The following is a 21598-nucleotide window of genomic DNA, read 5'->3' on the forward strand; positions in this document are numbered from 1 at the left end:
GCAAATACCCGTTTGACTGGTTTCCTGTAGTATTTCCTTGTACAGTCTGTAGCGTTGTGTAGGGTATAATGCACAAGTACCATAATTTTTTATTAAAGTAAGAATTTTATCAGTATTGTTGCCTGTTTAGAAGAGGGATCTTGCATCAGAACCATCACAACAGTAGTTTCATTTGTTTTGCTGTAATTTGTTCCAAAATTTCTTGTGTTGTTGCATAAAACGGATAAAGGAACAATCTAAGAAGCCAGTTAATATATTCTCATTTATTCCCCCCTTTTCTCTTAAGAGAGGAAAATTACTGACAAATAATTGCCAGTTGTCTCTTTCCAATTGCCTTGTACAAGACATCCTCGATATTTTACAGATATGTCATCGCCACCTGTTCTAAGCGGCCAGTTTCTGAAGTTTGATCAAAGTGAATTTTTTTATATTTCTTGGCCATCTCAAAGCAGTTTCGACTCAACTGGTTTTGTTTACGTTCCATCTAGCTGTATAAATGGAGCTGAATGTAAGCTGCATATCGCTTTCCATGGTTGCCAGCAAGGAAGGTAGGAATAGGAGTGAAATGGAATAAAAAAAAGTGTTCGGAACAATTTAATTACCTTAATTAAAGATAATTTTTTTTCGGGAACATAGAAAAAAAAGAGATGGTTAGCAGATTTATATCTATATAAAAGCATCAAGAAATGAACCAGAATTAATTAACTGGATTATTGGGCTTTAATATCCATCACCTTGACCATTCAATAAGATGAAATCTAAGAGTCTAATTTTTTTTATCTGTTTGATATTTTTAAAGTTTGGATTTAATCAAAGTATTCTCCTTTTTTGGAGAATACGTTGCATCGGAGCTAAAGCCCCAAAACTGCAAATTTCCTCATTTTGATCAATATATACACCTTTTAAGCTCCTTAAAATCTAACTCGTTAAAAAATATGGATTTTCAGAAATTATGAGGGTCATATTTTTTTTCAGCTACTTTACATAGACATGTATTCAGGAGAAAAAAATATTATCAAACAGTTAATTAGTCGTAAGTGAAAAGTGACCTGTCCTGGTATCAGCCATAACTTTGAAAAAAGAATATTGATAATAATATATGAGCCAAAAGAATTTGCTTGTTATCCAAACATCATATTTTTTTCTAGGATTCAAAATGAGAAAAATACGGCCGTAAAATGAGGTTTCTGAAAAAATGAATGCTTTAAAGTACTGGTTTCTAACTATAATCTACATATGTGGGGAAGATGATGAGGACATTTTTCATTTTTTGGGGAATTCTAAGGAATTGGCGGACCTGAGAAATGAGTGTTTTTTGTTAGTGTTGGCAGATAGAAGGTGGGTGGGGATTGTAGGATCATGAGTTAAAATGACATTAAGGAATTTGGCTAAGTATGCTGATGAAGGGCTGATACATCGTGAAAGTTGTATCTCTTTATGAATATTTTCGTGAAGATTCATATATTTTTTTAATTTATTTGTGTTTTTTTTGTTGGTTTTGTTATGTTTATTATTGGGGTTGTAAGTACTGGTGTCGCCACTTATTGATGCAAAAATGGCGCAAAAAAGGTTGCTATGCCACCTACTCAAAGGGGAGAACCCCTTGTCGGCCCAAATGTTAGTGGGATTCCCGCTCTTACCCCAACGGTTCTGCAAATATCGGGTTTGGTACTACCCTATTTACAGTATACCCTGTCCCAGGGTACGATAACGCGGTCGAGTGGTCAAATGGCCTCTTTCTAAAGCCAAATGTACCCGCCTTGGGTTACATTTATAAATTCTCTTAACTCTCTCCTTGGAGGTAACAAACCTCCCTGTCAATATAATAATGACGGTACCTCACAGCTCATTTCCTACCCTGCCTGGGTTACGGAAACTAGTACACAGTTGTAGAAAATACCTTACTTGTATTCTTCCAAAAGGGTCACATATAACAGCAGAAATATCCTTCCCCGAATGGGGTCAAAACGCAGACTAAAAAATACTAAAAGTCTTTACTGCACTGTCCGTAATAGTGGACCGTCACTTGGTCCAGCCAATCAGCTACATCCCCATTCAAACCCAATTTTACCTCTTATATTTATCTTTCAATGACTCCCAAACCAGGAAGTACGAAAATCAAACATAGTTCAAAGCTTACATATTGCAAAACCACTATCGCTTAGTAACGGAATTTAACCTGTCTTTTGAAATTATACTCTAAGCAAATGTAATTAAGAAAACGAAAACAGGTCATTTATCTGAAAGGAAAAGAAACAGGGGTTGGAACCCCAACATATCCCCCCGTAAGATAAATGACCGCCCACGCGCTACCTTGGTCCACCTTTACAAATATAAACATATAACTTCAACTTTACAAAATCTATTTGCCTTCTCTCTTTCACCAGTGTCTGTGCTACTACTTCCACCGCTTGGCTCTGGTTCGGTCTTCCTCGACACGTATCTACTATAAAACCACCATGGTGTAGATGGTATAACATCCGCCGTATATTTTGCAATTTGGAGTCTTCAAGATTTATAGGTAATGATTGTGCGCAGCACAATTCAAAACAAAAAAATTTCTCGCTCTCACGAATTTACATGTGAGAGAAGCAGAGAATCAGTTTCTGGCACATGTGATGATGCCAGCCATCGTGAAAGATTTGGCTGCACTACCCTCTTAATTTCCATCTGTGGAAACAACCCCACATCTCAATCAAAAAGTAAATTATCCCTTGGTATACTTTCAAATAATTTAAGGCCAGAAATACAATGGCCTTTGACCACGACCAAGGTACACGGAATGAAGTAGCATTTTAAGCGAACCACGAATCACCATTTTCATGGTTTTCCTCTCCTAGCATATTTAATTGGCGTTGATGTATTGAAGTTAATTGAAAATGAAACTTGGGTACATCTCCCACTGAATACAATTTGCCAGAAATAATCGTCGATTCCCATGAAGAATAACAGCTATAATTAGGGTTACTGGACAAAGATTTGGGTGAAGTATGAAGTGACTGGGAGAGTGAATCCCCCAAGGACTTCAGGTCAGAGAGGCAAAATCTCGGTAACGGGATCACAAATTGTCCGCCAGTTGTGCATTGAGGAAAAGGGCTATCTTTCGCGACTTCCCGAAGGGGATCTTTCCCAAGGGATTCCTCACCCTCATAAAGGAACAAACCCTCTTTTGAATTGATCAGACCAATATCAGATTCCTTCCCAAATCTTTCCAATCCGACTCCACATTCCATATCTCCCAACTTTCCCCCAACCCGTTGTAGGTCATTCGTCTCTATTTTGTAACCATCCTGTTTTATTCCCGATGGGTCTTTGACCTCTTTTTCCCCCTTATTATTTATGTTTTCAAGGCACAGCCCATCCAACATTTTATTTTTCTCCCTATTATTTAGGTTTCCAAGGCACAGCCCATCCAACATTGTTTATTTTTCACCACTGTAGGCTGAATCTCCAAATTTCTCTTTTTTACACTCCTCTTTTCATCTCTACTTTTCTCAATTTTGTCATTCTCGCAAAATAGTAAATCATTGTTAAATCTGATTTGGACTCCAGTGTCCACCATCTTTGACTGCCTAACTTCATTGTAGGTCCGTTTAATATTTCTTTCCTCTCTTTTAGTCTTCTTTATTCTTACCGCCGAAATAAATAGTTCGTTATCAAATGGGAATTGAAGTCCGACATTTGGTTTTTCATATTCTACTAAAATTTCCCGAACTTTCCGAGGAAAAGCGCGTAAAATGAATATTGCCTCATTTGTCTCTAGCACAATAAGTGTTTCCTTTCGGCCTGTACTTGTTAACGTCTCATATTCATTAAAAGTGTTCTCTAGTTTTCTGTTTTCTAGAAATATTCCCGAAAAGTCATTCTCATGCGTCTTATTCTCAATATTTTGTGGTCTCTTTAATTCCGTATCCCATTTTTGTGGATTATCAATATTATGAACACGCGTATCAAGTATTTCATTTTTCCGACAGGGCGGCGCAGTCTCCCAATTTGTTTTATGGGCCGGTCCACCTTTCCCCGTAGGCAATAAAGTATCATGTTTCCCTGTAAAAGTGTTTAATGTCTGGTAATTTTCTTTTTCTCGCGATTGATTCTTAGACAAATTATTATGGCTATCTGACAGCCTAGGAGTCAATTGTGATAAAATCTCACTTTCTGGAATTCCCCATCGGGCTTCGATTAGGCCTATCATGGTTCTTTTAAACTCTTCCTTTTTTTCTCTAGCTCTTCTTCCTTCCTCCATGAAATTTAATATTCGTTGTGCCATATCTATTTGAGTGCTTTTTTGCGAGCTCCTGCTGGATCTCGATTCAACACTGTTCCTTCTACTCGGACTATTTTGATTCTGTCTGTCATTATTTCTTCTTAATTCACTTTCTGAATCTGTTCGTCCTCTATCCGTATTGTCTCTTTCTTTATAGGCTACTCTAGCCCTTTCGTCCTGTTTTCTATTCTTTATAATTTCATCTTTCTCAGCCTGCATTTTTTCCTTATATTCTTGGTGCTCTCTCTCAAAAGCCTCCATATTAGCCTTTCTTTCTATTTTCCTACTTTTTCTATGGGTTTCACTCGCCCTTTTCGGTCTTGATTTAATCTCATCTCTGTCCGATATAATTTCAAAATTCCTTTACCTGAAATTACCTCTTCAGTCTAAACGAAAATTCTTTTATCCATATAACTTCCGGTCTTTCGCAAAAAATTGTTTTGACACGCAGCAATTTTAGCCTTATATTTTTGAATACTAATTAGTTGCGCGATATATTGATTCGTGAATTTTTCAATTATGATCTCACAAGGCACAGCCCATAATAGATCTTCATAATTGTATTAATTGATTCAGTATTTCTTTCTTTTCTCTTTATATGTAACCACAATAGGCTACTATCACTATGTAGGCTAACTCAACTAGTCTCTTCGAAAACGCAGAATTCTTTTACTATCAATCCTGTTAATAGTTCCTGTTTTTGCTGCCACCACTTATTGGGGGTGTAAGTACGGCTGTCGCAACTTATTGATGCAAAAATGGCGCAAAAAAGGCTGCTATGCCACTTACTCAAAGGGGAGAACCCCTTGTCGGCCCAAATGTTAGTGGGATTCCCTCTCTTACCCCAACGGTTCTGCAGATATCGGGTTTGGTACTACCCTATTTACAGTATACCCTGTCCCAGGGTACGATAACGCGGTCGAGTGGTCAAATGGCCACTTTCTAAAGCTAAATGTACCCGCCTTGGGTTACGGCTAGAAATTCTCTTAACTCTCTCCTTGGAGGTAAAAAACCTCCCTGTCAATATAATAATGACAGTACCTCGTAGCTACATTCCTACCCTGCCTGGGTTACGGAAACTAGTACACAGTTGTAGAAAATACCTTACTTGTATTCTTCCAAAAGGGTCACATATAACAGCAGAAATATCCTTCCCCAAACGGGGTCAAAACGCAGACTAAAAAATAATAATAATCTTTACAGCACTGTCCGTAGGGGTGGACCGTCACTTGGCCAAGCCAATCAGCTACATCCCCATTCAAAACCAATTTTACCTCTTAGATTTATCTTTCAATGACTCCCAAACCAGGAAGTACGAAAATGAAACTTAGTTCAAAGCTTATATATTGCAAAACCCCTATCGCTTAGTAACGGAATTTAACCTGTCTTTTGAAATTATACTATAAGCAAATGTAATTAAGAAAACGAAAACAGGTCATTTATCTGAAAGGAAAAGAAACAGGGGTTGGAACCCCAACATTTATGTTCTGTTTTTGTTTTGTTTTTGGTCTATGGCACGATGGCTTTTTTTTGGAAATACATACAAACATACACACATATGACTCGATAAAGCTTGAATAGAGCCAAACAAGCTACGTAAAGCTACCGCTACTTTCCGACTAAATATTTTTTAGTCTGATAAGTATTTTTCTCCGATTTTTGGACGATAACAATATCTTCTCATCTTCATAGATTTTACGAGAGCAGTTTTGAAACTCTGTTACTAGGACGGAGGGCATTTTGCCCAAGATTCCCCTAGATTTTGAGAAAGTAAATTCTGCCCCCTTCTGAAACTTTTGGAAATTGACACCACTGTGTATTATTGGGTGTCAAATAAAGGACAACTTTTTTTTCATTGGATTCCTGAAAATTTAATTATTCTTTTTCTTGAAATTTTTAAGTTTATTGTTTTATTCTATGACACTGGTGCTAATTTTTAAAAATATTGGTGAGGAGGGAGGGCAAAATGTGTTTTTCAAATCCAGGGCGTCAATTTTTTTCCTTACTTATTCAGTGAAATTACCAGCAAAAGACATTTTTCAATATCTAGAGGGAACAGTTGTGCCCTTAATACCCTTTCCCGATTGTTGCCATTATTCTGTGAAACCGAGGAGCTAAAATTCGCCTATCCAAAAATTTATACATTTCTCAATTATAAATAAGTGTTCATGTATGTAAAAACAGGCTATAACCTCCTTTTGGTATTTTTTTTTGAAAAGCAAGGTTTGAAGTAGAGGCTAAACTTGGAATAGGCTTCTTTAGAATAATCAGTAGGGTACAGTAAAACGGTAAAAACCTCCTTTTGTAATAGCTTTAGTTAAGTCGAGCTCTGAAACAAAACAGTAATTTTTTTAAAAGTAAAAATACCAAGCGATGTGAATTGCAGCTGGTATGTTTGATTGATTTTCTCAATTTTTTTCCAGAAAACATCTTAAACAGCTCCTTTTAATGATTATCTGAAAAACGTAGTCATTTTCAGTATTGCACCCTTGCACCCCTTTTGTCAGTGCATAAGACTGAACCTTTTACCTGTCATAAACCCAATTTTATCCAGACGAGAAAACGAATCTTACAACTTGATTCAAAGCAAAAGTCAATTCAAAGCAATATTCGCTTTTTAGGTTTGAAACTAGATAATCATTGGTTTTGTTGTCAAAATAAATAAAAAAAAGTTTTTTTCTTAACTGAAAGTAGGAGCAACATGGAAACTTAAAATGAACAGAAATTATTACTTATATGAGGGGGTTACCCGCTCCTCAATAACTCGCTCTTCGTGCTAAGGTTTTTTATTATTTGAAAAAAGCTTCTTATTCTTTTAATTAAACGGCCCTTGTGTTTCAGGAGTCGTTCTTAAAGAATCAGGACAAAAAATCAAACTTTGGTTTAAAGAGCGAGGCATTGAGGAGGCAATCCCCATCAAAAACGCAATAATTTCTGTTCATTTTAAGATTTGATGTTGTTCCTTACTGTCAATTGAAAAAACTTGCTTTTTAATTTAATTTCTGATGGTTTTATAAGCAATGCCGGGAAACTTGGCTCCACCTCCATTGAAAATTCATTCCCCCTGTGGAAAATTCCTCCATAAAAATTTTTCCCAAGTAAAAATCCCCCTACTCCACCAGGAAAATTCCCCCAGACGATTCCATTCTCGATTGAAGTTCCGCCCAGAAAATTTCTTGCGGACGATTCCAGCTGAAAAATATTTCTTCGAACACTTTCATTGAATAAAGACTTTAATTTATTATTGTTTTTTGAATCATGCATGAAAACCTCCACTCAGTAATAAAAAAAGTTTTTTTATTTCAAATAAAAGTAAATGGTGACATAAATCCTTAAAACGAATAGAAATTATTTAGAATATGATAGGGGCTATGCTCAACATCTCACTCTTTACGCTAGAGCAGCGGTTAGAAACTGATTTTGGGCCATGCCACACCTAGGCATTTCTAAAATACTAATACCCCCTCGGGATATTCAGATTTTTTCTTCAAAATTCTTACTTGTATTCACCTGAAAGAAGCATGAAAGACCATTAACTTTGTATTTTTTTTTTAGTCATCCTCTACGCATTTTAAACTAATGAAAAATATTGTCTGTATAAAACGCATTTTATACAATGCCTGACGTTATTTGTAATACTATCATGCATCTTTTTTATCTTTAAATGCATATGAATTTAATTTCATTCACATGGAAAACATCTTTTTTTTCAAAATTAATGCTCCGAAGCATAGTCAGTCAAAGTTTGCCCTCCTGCCCATGGCCCACCAAAATGTTGCCATGCCCCAGGTAGGTTTTACGAGTTCAGGGTGCTAGAATAGGCCTGAAAATTAATGTTAGGAAGACTAAGTCACTAAGGCCAGGAATAAGTGAAGATGAAAAGGTGACGTTGGGTAATAAAAAGATTGATCAAGTGGGCAGCCTCACATACCTTGGTAGTATTATTAGTAAAGATGGCGGGAGCAGTGAAGATGTTAAAAGTAGACTAGCCAAGGCTCCGGGTGTTTTTTCACAATTAAAAAAAGTTTGGAAGAATAGGAAGATAAGTCTGCAATCCAAGATTAGAATATTAGAACCTACCGTGATGACAGTAGTCAAATATGGCTCTGAGGCATGGGCGCTTCAAAAGTCGATAAAGATTTGCTAGATGTTTTCCAGAGAAATTGCTTAAGGATTGTTCTGGGTACCCGGCTGACTGACCGTATTTCAAACAACAGGCTGTACGAAAAATGTGGTTCAATACCACTCTCTAGGGCTATAATGAAAGAAAGGTTGAGATGGATAAGGTACGTTGTGCGAATGAAGGATGACAGATTCCGAAGATTGTTCTTTTCGGCCAGCCGTCTAGGGCTAAACGGAAAGCAGGTCGTCCTTGTCTGGGGTGGGAGGACGTCATAAAGAAAGATTTAAAGGAAATGGGAACTTCGGGGGAGGGTGTAAAAAGGGAAACTTTGACTAGATTGGGATGGAGGAGGAGCGTGCGTAGCTTTGTTGGCCTCAGGCGGCTTGGTGCTGCGGTGAGTTATTGGTAGTAGTAATAGTAGTAGTACTCAAGAATGGAAGAACTTCTTGATACGCATTTGCCAAATTTTCAATTGAAATCCAACAAAAAGCAATCGGTAATAAAATACTTCAAATGAAATTAATAAGATGGCCAACAGGCCTAGCTTTCAGCACTATAAGCAAAAAAACACACAAAAAAAAAAAACAAAAAAAAAAAACAAAAAAAAAAAAAACAAAAATTCTGATTTCACCAAAGTGTACAATGTCTGCTTTTCTATTATGGTGAATCTATGAAGCTGTGTTATATAAAGGCTATTTGTGCAGTTTGGGGCTTTTGCCCCCGGAAATTCATAAATCAAGTGTCCCGAAAAGCCGTATTTGTTGGCATTTCAAACAATAAGATTAAAGTGGAGCTCTTGAATTTTTAATCTTGTGCCAAGTGAGACTATTGGGGATGCTCTTGGTGCATGGGTCGTGGAACTGTGCCAAGCTGCTCTTCAATCGGCTTTGACCCTTAACAAGACTACAATAGCTTATAGTCTACCCCTTCCCCAAGTTTTTATGACCAATCTTATTTATTAAGTCAGCGGTATTGTGTTAACTATCATTAAATATTATTGAAACACTATTGCTAAAATACCAAAACGCAATATCTTATAATTGCAAAAAAATTAAATAAGAGCCTTAATTAAAAAATTATCAAATATATATTACTATAAACTTAAAGTTCATATAACACCTAAATATATACACGTGTAGTATCCTGTTGTGTAGTATTCCGAACAATCTTCTTTTCATTCTGGCGCAGGAATCTGTGTGACCCAATATATTATCGAATTAAATTAAACAAACAAATTCACATCTTAACTACCATAGTTTCAATCATTCCCTCCCCTTACCATCCGACCAAGTAAAGAATGGATTGCACAAAAAATGTGTTTTGCAATGCGTGAAACCTTCCTGAAGTTGCCGTTTTCGTTTCATTTCCAGATTTTGTTGTGGAAATAGCTTTATGGTAAATTTTTGCAGTATTTCGAGTTCGTGATTAACATTTTCTGTTTCATTTCATCTTGGTTGCTGTCCTTATTGCTCGTTTTACTGCTGCTTAGCTTTTCCCCATTTCCAAAGTGTATTTATTTAACGAAAACACACGTGAATCAACCGTGTTAACAGTTTTCGGTAATATCAAATGAAACTCAATTCATCCATCAACTTCATTATCTCAGTTTAAGCGCCTGAGTTTTTTTCATTTTCTACTATAATCCATTTTCAACTATGGTAAAATAGAGAGCTAGAAATCTGTGAACTGGAATTAGAATTTATCTGACCCTGGTTAACCACGTTTAAGCTACAGATAAAGATATTTACTAGTTTAACTCTAACAGACGAAAGCATTTCAAGTGCTTAATCCAATTACCTTAATAATCAACGTAATTTATCAAGACTTATCCAAGCAATCAAATCGAAATTCTCCTTTTGTGGCTTCCGTTCTTACAAACGTTTAGTTTCAACTTTTTCTTCCGTAAGATAGTATTTCACCTTTCCCCATTGTCTTCTACTGGCTTCAGAAGTATTGTATTGCAAAGAACTTTCTTATCATAAGTCTTCCCCTATCTTTCAAGAACGCAGAACTGGTGAAATATTAGTATCTCCACTTGGATAGATACATTAGAACTTGACTGAGTTCTAGGGAGTATTTTGCACAAGACTGGGACGTATATGTAATAATAATTGTAATAAGTAAATTTTTCTTGTCGAAGCATTTGAGCCAAATATACGAAAAACAAATGGTGTTTCTGTTTAGTATTTCTGTATGACGGTCAGTAAGTCAATCAAGAAGTTTTTCGTAGATGTATAATTTTATATTTGGCCGAATTTTGCCTTCCCCTAAAAGAAGTACACAACTAAAAAATATGCATGACATATTCGAACATAACAATAGCTGAATTATTAAAATGAGGTATTTTCGCGTATATTTCCTCTCTTTCTTTTTTTACGTGCTATTCATACCTATGAATCCAAAACAGTGACCTTTTTCGAATAGTTTCTAGGGCATCAATTTAGGGGGGTGGTCAAGGGGAGATATTCACCGTTAGGTTTTTTGCCTCACCCCTAGATTTCGAATAACATCTTTTTTGAAGGTGTTTATATGGAAAAATGCCTTTTTTCCGTATTATATTGAATAAACTAAAATAACAACAAAATTATCTGCCCCCTATATTTTGAAAAATGTATTTTTCCCTTCCCCCTACACTACCGTGAATTGACGCCACTGAATAAACCATACCAAATATTGAAGTCATTAAAGAAACATTCCCTTTTCAACTCTGAACTGGTTATCAACTACGCTAAATTCCTAACTTTGACAGAAAATAAATTTGTTCTTATGTCAGAAAATGCTTAGAACATGTGATTTTGTTATCTCCTTTTCTGTTAAAGACGATTGTTTCAACAGACGGCAAAACCTTTTAGGCGTTAACAGAATTAGAAGTAGCTTGACTTATCCAGGCTTATCTAAACCGGCTTATTAGATTAACCCAAAGAAATCACAATGCAAGTCTCTATTTGTGGCTTCAATAAGTACTTATGGCTTCTTGTATTGTAGTTGTAGCTTCATTAATTACAAACTTTTAGACTTAATTTCTTCTGCACGAGATAGTGTTTCCCGCAGCCCCATCATTCAAGGTTATTCAATAAAGAAAATTTGTTCTAACATAAGTTACCAAACAGTTCGTGGCAAGGAACTGTAAGTAAGGAGTGACCCGGCTCAAAAGTAACGGAGACTCCGATAGATGCATCAAAAGAATCGGGTTTTTATGCTGATTTCAAATATATAAGTTTAATCAAGTTTAGTATTACCCATCAAAAGTTACGAGCCTGAAAAAATTTGCCTTATTTTCGAAGGAAAGGGGAAAACACCCCTTAAAAGTAATAACATCTTAATGAAAATCACACCATCAGATGCAGCGTATCAGAAAACCCTACTGTAGAGGTCTCAAGCTCCTGTCTGCAAAAATATTGGAATTTTGTATTTTTTTGCCAGAAGAAAGATCACGGATGCATGTTTATTTGTTTTTTTTTTCCCATGGGGGATTGTATCAATCTAGTGGTCCTAGCATATCATGAAAGGGCTCATTTGAACGGAAACTAGAAGTTCTAGTGCCCTTTTTAAGTGACCAAAAAATTTAGAGGACAACTAGGCCCCCTCCCACGCTCATTTTTGTTCAGCATAGTCAAAAATCTTATAAATATGTCTTTGAGGATGACTTCATCCTCCACAGTTCCAGGGGGAAGGGCTGCAACCTATGAACTTTGCCCATTGTTTACATATAGTATTGGTGATTGGGAAGTATACAGACGTTTTCATGAGGGATTTTTTCTCGTGGGTGGGGGTGGTCGGATAAGGGGTTTACGTGGGAGGATATTTCCACGGAGGATGTTTTCATGGGGGAAGCGACATTTCTATGAAGGGAGCGCCGGTTTTTCCAGCATTATTTAAAAAACGATCAGAAATTCCATAAAAAAAAAAGTTTTTTCAACTGAAAGTAAGGAGCAACACCAAAATTTAAAACGAACAAAAATTATTTCATATATAAGGGGTTCTCCCCCTAGTCAATACCTCGCTCTTTACGCTAAGGTTTTTTTTAGTACTTTCAAAAGAGCTATCTATTCTAATTAAACGACCTTTGTGATTCAGGGGTTTGTGATTCGAACAAAATTCGAACTTTAGCGTAAAGAGTGAGGAATTGACTTAATATTTTTATTTAAACCTGCGTGTTGAGATGGCTGCTTCTCCTTTAACCTACCGCTTTGTACGTTAACGGTTGAATATCCATCTACTGGAAGTATTTTAAAATGCAAAACCAATTTAAATCATTTGAAAGAAAAATGTTGGTGTTTAAAGCATATATAACTAAATGAAACCTTCCAGTCTCGATAATTGTAATATAAAAAGAAACTTCATCCCACATAGTTCTTGTGTTAGAGGAGTCATGATTCAAAAATAGAGGTCGAAATATAGCATATAGCATAAGAGATATATAGCATATAGAAATATAGCATAAACAGTAGGAGGTTTGAAGGAAAAAAAGCACATCACCTATACAACAATTTCTGTCCATTTAATTAAATTTTGACATCACTTTTTTGAACCATTTGAGGATTTTTTTTATTTACTCACTTTTATTTTTAGTGCCATATTTAGGGTTAGGCCTATACTATGCATGAGAGAAAAAAGGTTTTATTAAAAGAAAAAAAAACACATTAACAATAAAGCCCGAAGCTCTACATGATAACATGATGTAGTACATGACGACAGACGATAGACTACATGATGTAGACTGTCTCTCCATCAAACATCCATCACTTGTGCTGCAATTACTCATAAAAAGAATTTGAGAATAACAGCACTCATTTAGGTGTTTCAGAGAGCATATTTGGACTAATCTTGGCATGAAGGTGCTCATATTGCATGATCAGTCCAAATGCATTCTTCTAATTAAACGGAGACAAATAGTTAAATTCCTCTCTCCGTATTGGCAGGAGTTGGTAAAACTGCTGCAGTTACCGAACAAATTCGAAATTTCTGTGGATGAGATGTCAGTATCTTCGTGGTCTTTATTGAACTGAACAAAGAGTTTTAATGGCGTCGGAAAAATCGTGGCGCAAAGCGCCACAATTTTATTGAATTATTTTTTTTTTACCGAGGGACCCAAAACTCTGGGGGGGCGTATCACCCCTCCACCCTCCATACGTGACGGCCCTGCCTTTGGGTACCCCCCAGGTACAATATGTTTGGTTTTGAAAACTGAAGCTTCGGTTAAAGGGTTTTGAACATTTTAAATTTGATAGTATATTTTTCATCAATGTCACCCATTTTTTGGTGTTTTATTTTTTCTCCTCTCCTTCCCCTTTCCGAAAATCATGCACATTTTCTTATGCTAAAAAATTTGATGAACTACTTAATATTTCGTTGATATTACATATTTGAAGTCAAACAGCAGAAACAAAATCTTTAGTGTGTTTATTTATATTCATTAACTTAAAATCAAACTTTCTTAAAAATCAGTTTTTTAAAGAAAAGTAAAGAGCTGTATCAAGCTTAAGACCAGCATAAATGAAGTCCTATCATAATAATTCAAAGTCAAAACTGCGAGAAAGTACAACAAACCCACAAAAATTAAAATAAATGATCATATCAAACATGAAGATAAGAGATACTGATATAGATGGATAAAACATAAGCAGCGCAATCGCGCTGCCTAAGTAAAGAACGATGTTGGCACAATGTATTATTTATTTATTTTTTTTCCTTTAGACGAAGGCAGTTCGTATCGACGGAGTTGTCGTAGAAACTTGGAAAGGGGTTCATTCGATTGGAAACTAGAATGGATAGCGCCCTTTTTAATAGTCGAAAGTGATTGGAAGGCAACTGACATCCCTTCCACGCCCACCGTTTCCCCAAACACATCCAATCAAAATTTTAAGATAACCATTTTGTTCAGTGTAGTTGATTTCCTGATAGAAATTATGTTTTAGAGGAAGACACCCCCCCCCCACAGCCCTCAGGGCTAGGGTTGTAAGTTATGCCCTGGGGGCATATAAGGTTTTTTATAGCACGCTTTGTAGTAGAAACTTCAAAAAGGGCTCACTCGATTGGAAATTCAAAGGGCTAGTGCCCTTTTTAATAGTCGAAAGCTATTGGAGGGCAACCAACCCCCCTCTCACGCCCACCGTTCCCCCAAACACATCCATTCAAAATTTTGATATAGCCATTTTGTTCAACGTAGTTGAAAGTTCTGGAAATTAGGTCTTTGAGGAAGACAGCCCCACCACAGTTCTCAGGGCAAGGGTTGTAAGTTATGCCCTGGGGCATATAAAGTTTTTTTTTTATAGAAAACGTTATCGTAGAAGTTATTGTAATTAAAAAAGGCTCAGAAAGGGAACAAAAATACAAATGAATGTGCATTGTCAGTTTAATATACATATACTGATATTTAGTAATCAAAATGTTAATATTTTTTGATTTATTCAAGTTATAAAAGTAAAAACATTTATATTTTTTCATTAAAGTACAAATTATGTTCTAGTCTTGGGAAGGTATAGGGGTTTTGAACCCTACTCGTGTTAATTTCTGCCCGTTTTGAGTTTGATTCGGTTATTTATTGTAATTTATGTTCCTTTTGGGTTTCATTTAATTATCGATGCTGATTTGTGGCTGTTTCACGCTTGGTGGATTATTTGCTTTTATTTTTGCTCTTTTTTGGTTTGATGGAGTTTACTTTTCTTTGAAAAACTTATTTTGTGGAAAAAGTTTTTTCAAATCAATATCTTAAAACGACGAGATGTTATATTAAATCTTTAAGTCAAACCTAAAACAAACAAAAAATCATTTGCGTCTTATTGAAAACTATTTGTATTTTGAACATTGTGCCTTGTTTTTTTAAAATATCGACGACAAATCAAAAATAAATCACTATAAGAATCAAGAAACTGGAAATAACTAACAAAAATAAACTGTATGTATAATACATAATAATATGAATCCCTGTAAACTCAGCAATTTAAGTTTTTTTTCACTTTGATTTTTTTTTATTTTTCAAAATCACAAATATAAAAAAATATGTATAGCATAATTTGTTTTCAGTAAAGCGCAAATGACGCAATAGGCTTTTGGGCTTTTGCGGCCAGAGGAGGGGAAAGGGGACAGTACCTAAACTTCTGCTTGAAATAATTTTTTTTCGTTTTAAGTTTCAATTGAATATACAGTTATATTTTTACTCTTTTAAAGATTTAATTATTCATCTATATCACTCTCTGTAATCTTTATGTTTGATATGATCTTCATTTTCTGTTCGTTTTGGGTTCTTATTTATTCCTTAATTATAATTTCTGGCCATTTCAAGTTTGAATCATTATAGGGCTTTCTTTCTGCTGGTCTTAAGTCTGTCTTTGAAACAAATTATTTTTGGGATTTTCCTTTTAGTTAATGTTCTTTTAGTTAACCTACTGCGTCATTGGCGCTTTACTGAAAACTATGTGTCTTAAGCAGTCTTGGAAAGTACAAATAAAATCAAACTGAATATTTGATATACGTAATAATATCAATTGTTGAAAGATACACAGTTAAAAATTTTATTTCGCTGTAATTTTTTTTTTCATTTTCAATACTGTTATAACTGGAAAAGAAAACATTTGTAATATAACTCCTTTTCAGTGAAGCGCCAATAACGGAGTAGGCTTTAGAATTTTACTGTTAGGGACGGGGGAAGTATCCAAACTCTTGTTTGTACTGAAACTATATTTGTCTTGAATAGTCTAGGAAAGAACTAATTAAATTAAACTGAATATTTGATATATAATGATATTAATTGCTGAAAGCTCATCACTTCAAAATTTAACTCTACTCTAATTTTTATGTTTTTTTCAATGTTGTAATAAGTACAAAAGACAATATTTGTTATAGTATTCATTTTCAGTAAAGGGCCAATGACGCAGTAGGTTTTAGACTTTTACAACGAGAGGAGGCAAAACCCAAACTCTTGTTTGTGATGATTTTTGGGTACTGGTGCGTTATAGGGACACTTTTATATATTGTACAAGGAAACCAGTCACAAAAAACCGTCAAACAGGCTATTCTCCAGAGACCACTATACATAAATGACTGCAAAGCCGTGGTTTCTCAATGAGTTGCAATATTGAAACGACTGTTTTTTGGGGTTTAATGGGGAAAAAGGTACCTAGGTTAGGTTACGTATTTAATATATGCTATGCTTTACCCCCACCCCCCTAATGTGCAAATATATAACCCAAGTTTGTTTATAAACTATCAACTATTCATCCTATTTTATTTTATTTCATTAGCATTAACAAAACTTGACCTTTTAGAAGTGTCCGTATAATGCACCAGTACCGATTTTTGTTCGTTTCAAGCTTGATTTGCATATTTAACTTAAGTTTCACTTGTTTTAAGATTTATTTATTCGTTTATATTACTATCTATTGTATGTTTGTTTGTTCGGATTGTTTATTTAATTTCGGTAGGTTCTATTATTCTTCGTTTGTTATTCCTTTTGGTTTCAGTTATTCTTTAATAGCAATTTCTTGTAATTTATTCATTTATATTAGTACTTGTTGCATTTTTTTGCTATGATTGTTTATTTGATTTCTGATCGTTTTGGCTTTCATTCATTCTTTAATGGTAATTGTTCACGTTTCTAGTTTGAATTTTAACAGGCATTTGTATCTGCTGATCTTAAGTTTAATATGGCCTTTACTTTTCTTTGAAAAACTTCTTTTTTGGAAAGTTTGTTTTTTAATTAATTTTTATTCGTTTTCGATTGCAAAAAGTTTCAAGTTTTTAGAAAATGCCTTATTTCAAAATCATTTTTTTTTCAACATCAAACTTTCATCAAAGTGTCAAAACTAGTATCAAAGTGCCAAAGAATCAAAGTAAAGAAAGCATCTAAGTAAACAAGGTATCAAGGTAAACAAAGTATCAAAGGAACAATAAGCAAGTTCCGTAGCTCAGACCCATTTAACAGGGTCTGGGGGGGGGGAGGTTTCAAGCCCAAAAACATAATTATTTGGTCTTTGAACTATTTTGAACAAAATGTCTATCTCAAAATTTTACCCGCATGCTCTTTGGGAAAGTGGGGCGTGGGCTAATAGTAGTAAGGCCCCAATTACTTGAAAATAGACACGCACTTTCACAAGCCTGAGGCATGGATATGTGTGTATATTTTCAAGTAATTGGGTTACCAGGGTCATTTGTAATTAGGTAACATTTATATATAATCTATAAAAATTTGAAATATAATATGGAATTTTCTTGAAGCTATATACTTTGCGTACGCCCACCGTACCAAACAGGTTGGGTATAATCTGTTTTGATTCAAGTTTTTTCTGACACAATTAACTGAATTTCTATTTCATGATATACAAGTTTTTTTTTAGGTTAAATCCGTGTCGGAAAAACCGGTGTGTCTTTTTAGTTGCCAATTATTTTTTGTATATATTCAGGTTTCAAATTAGATTCTTCAACAGTTTTGAATAGTTTATTGAACTTAACACTAGTGACATTTTTTTGTAAGCATTTACATAGAAAATGGATAATTCTAAGCAATTTCTGGTGAGTAAAATTTTCTCATTATTATAATAAAAAGAAATTGTCTTGTCATTAAGTTAAGGAAGAAATTCTTTCCTTACACTAGAACTAAGGGTACTTATGCACTTAGAAGCCTATTGTTTTTAGGAGCTGAAACCTCTACGTAGTTCCCTTATAGACTGAAATTTACGGTGCGATTTTTATCAAGATCAGTGGACCTTTTTACTGATGTTTTTGAAAAAAAGTGCTTAGCTTTCGATCGGTAATTTGGGATTAGAATAAAATGTTGATTCTTTTAATGTATTAATTGTTACAAAAGGTTCCTTTTTATAAAGATCATCGGATTTTTTTTTTAGGGTTATTTTTTAAAATACTTCAACGCCCGTATTAATTTACTGTGTGCTTTTTATCAAGATAAGTTAACCTTTTTATGGATGTTTTTGGGGTTAGAATAAAATGTTGATTCTTTTAATGTATTAATTGTTACAAAAGCTTCCTTTTTAGAGTTTCGGTTTGTTCCTTACTTATAGTTTGTTACCATTTGATATCTTGATAGGTGATTTGAATAAAAGGAATTCAAATATTTTGTCTATGAAATAGAAGCTAACTCAATTTGCGAAAAGATATTCCATTTGAACAACTCTGATCTGATTGAATTGTTGCCGACAATGAGATTTAATCACTGCTAAGCCTATTGTTATTGCAAAAGGGTTACCTAATTTACTTCTTAGTGTTAAATGACAGATTTCCAAATACGATCATTTTGAAAAGCAGACAAAAAAAAAATTGGTTTATCCCCTCATTTATATCGGGTAGGAGATAACTTAATTTACTCAGACTATGAACGATATTAATTAGTGATTGATTGTATCATTGGAGAAAAAAAAAGGATTAAACTGATTAACAGTTAAGGTAACCCCAAAGGAACTGTTAACCGAGGTAATTTTTTATAAATTTGAAAAATACCTAACGACAAATCGGAAACGTTTGATTAACATTTGCAAAAAAAAAAAAAGAGTAATGGGATTTGCGAATTGGAGGAGATGGGGTGGTTATGCACTGTATAATACACAAGTGATGTTTTGGAGAGTTAGGGGTCGTGTGTGTCTCTTTGGGAGCGTTTGAATATTTTGGTTACTATAGTATTATATTTTCATCGTGTTTTAGGATATTTGATTAAGATTAACTTAACTTCATTCCTTGAGTGTTGTCAGGGGTAACATGTAAGTACCAAATTTTGAGTTCACTGCAGGGGATTTTCCACAAGGAGAATTTTCCATGGGGAGGGAATTTTCCAGGAGGTGAATTGCTATAAGTTTCACGGGAAATCATCCGTACATGGGTTTTTCCAAATTTTAAAGAAAATTTGCAAATGAAAAGAGGATTTTTGCACCAAACTTATGTTAATTTCTGCTCGTTTTGGGTTTTTATTCGATTATTTCCTACATTCTTTACAGTCTCATGAAATGTCCTGTAGCAAACCGGAGTTTTTGAAGCACGATTCACGCTATTAAAGCTTAGTATTTCTGAGTCCAGTTGAAATGTGCACCATTTTAGAAAATTCCCCTTATTTTTTTCAGTCTTACCAGTTTTTATCTCAAAATGGGAAAAAGGGGTTGTTTTTTTTTCATGCTAAATTGGCCTTTTTTTTTTAAAGGAAAAGCTTTGCATAAAAAAAATATATAATTATCAACTTTTCGTGTTTGATACTATGGAATTGAATGCCTAACGCCCTCCGTTAATATTCTGAATAAGTAAGAATTAAATTGCGTTATTTTTTCAACTTTAGGGGGTTTGATATTAAAGGGGTAGTACCTTCCCGTAAGCTAAATAGTTTGAAAACTGAAAATGATTTTTATATTATAGAATGCTATTGATCAATCATCGGAGCTTCTTCTTTGTGATGCTAGCACCGATTCTACAGATTGTATTATGGAAGTTCATTACACTGAGGATGGGCTATCATATACTTCAGATGATTTGGTGAGGAGGGGGCCTTCAGGTCGGCTCTGTGTTGAAGATGACGAGCGGTTATATTATGACATGCCCCCACTGGTGAATATAGTGATAGTAGAAAATAGTGCTGATGATGATGATGTTCAAGTAATTGAGCCTGACATTGTGTATTTAAAGATTATTATAAATATTGATTTAACCAATAAATAAAGGATTAGAATAATGATTTTATTTAAATAGCATGGACAAAAAAAATAAAATGGATGATTTCTTAAGAAGAAGAAATACATTACTTAGCTAACTTCTATGATTTTTCATCTTTTGATAGAAAACTTGGATGTGGACTTATAACCCCCTCCCCTGCTCTCAGAAGTGGAGGAGTGAAGGGGCTCTGAGTCTTCCCCTTGAGGCAGATTCTGAGTATTTTCGGTTTTCCCTCCAAAATTGACCCCCTCCCTCTCCTGTCCCCTCAGAAATGGAGGATGACCCCCTCCCTCTCCTGCCCCTCAGAACACTTAATGATTCGAATTGTAAGAAGGAACTGAACACACATCACTCCATTTTTATACATTATACACCTTTAATAAATCAAATGATATTAACATTTTAATTACTAAATATCAATATATCTATATTAAACTGACAATGCGCATTCACTTTTATTTTTCAGTAAAGTGCAAATTTTGTTCTGGCCTTGGGAAGGCATAGGGGGTTCGCGTCCAACTTATGTAAACTTCTGCTCGTTTTGAGTTTGACTCTGTTAATTATTGTAATTTCGGTTCATTTTGTGTTTCATTTATTTATCGATGCTGATTTGTGGCAGTTTCATGATTGGTAGATTATTTGATTTTATTTTTGCTAATTTTTTGTTTAATGGAGTTATTTACTTTTCTTTTAAAAACTTATTTTGTGGAAAAAGTGTTTTTTTTTTTTTCTAATTAAGAACGAAAATCCTTTTTTGGGAACAACTTATGCTTTTGCGAGGAACGTCACCCTTGTAATTAAACCCAGAAAGTGTTTCAAAAAAAATCTTCCCTGGATTTGCCATAAATTTGCTGCTTACGCTGAATAACCAAGTAAGCAAATATATCGAAGAAAAGAAGACGCCTGTAAGGGTATTCCAGTCCTTTACGTACACGTAAAGGAACCAAAAGCTTCCCCAAAAAAGAGAATTTTCTAAAATGGTGCACATTTCAACTGGACTCAGAAATACTAAGCTTTAATAGCGTGAATCGTGCTTCAAAAACTCCGGCTTGCTACTGGATTAATTAAAAATAGGACATTAGCCCAATAAGTTTTATCAAATAGTTCATAGTGTTAAATTGTAATGAAGGAGCGACTTAGCCCAATTGTAACCAAAACTCAAAAATGGAATTTTGATAACAATTGACAAGAATTGGGTTTTTTATGCAGATTGCAAATATATAAATTTCATTACGTTTAATATCATGCCATCAAATGCTCCAAGCCTCAGAAGAAAAAGGGATTTTGAAAACAGGGAGCCTGATTATCGAAAAAGGGGGAAACACCCCCCAAAAAGTCAATAAATCTGAATGTAAAGATCAATTACATAATTAAATAAAAAAATGAAAAAAAAACTTGCGAATATTTTCATTCTAACTTAACTTGTAGGAAATAATCGAGTCAAACTCAAAACGAGCAAATCCCCTATGTCTTCCCAATTTAATTTTTTTTCATATGAATACTTTTCATTTTAAACTTAAAATACGCTAAATTCTTGATTTTCATTCTAACTTAACTTGTAG

General features: G+C 34.6%; 1 protein-coding gene across 2 annotated transcripts in view; it reads left to right on the forward strand.

The window, feature by feature from the left end:
• Positions 1–21598, forward strand: part of LOC148951983 (uncharacterized) — a 583729-nt gene that overhangs the window by 108054 nt on the left and 454077 nt on the right. For both annotated transcript variants that reach the window (XM_089089456.1, XM_089089457.1), the window contains exon 6: positions 365–548. In XM_089089456.1, coding sequence (XP_088945582.1) covers positions 365–548 — 184 coding nt within the window. The remainder of the gene's footprint in view (positions 1–364; positions 549–21598) is intronic.

The sequence above is a fragment of the Artemia sp. Qi Xiang Cuo genome, chromosome 5 (assembly GCF_049724085.1).
Source record: "Artemia sp. Qi Xiang Cuo chromosome 5, ASM4972408v1, whole genome shotgun sequence".
NCBI lineage: Eukaryota > Metazoa > Arthropoda > Branchiopoda > Anostraca > Artemiidae > Artemia > Artemia sp. Qi Xiang Cuo.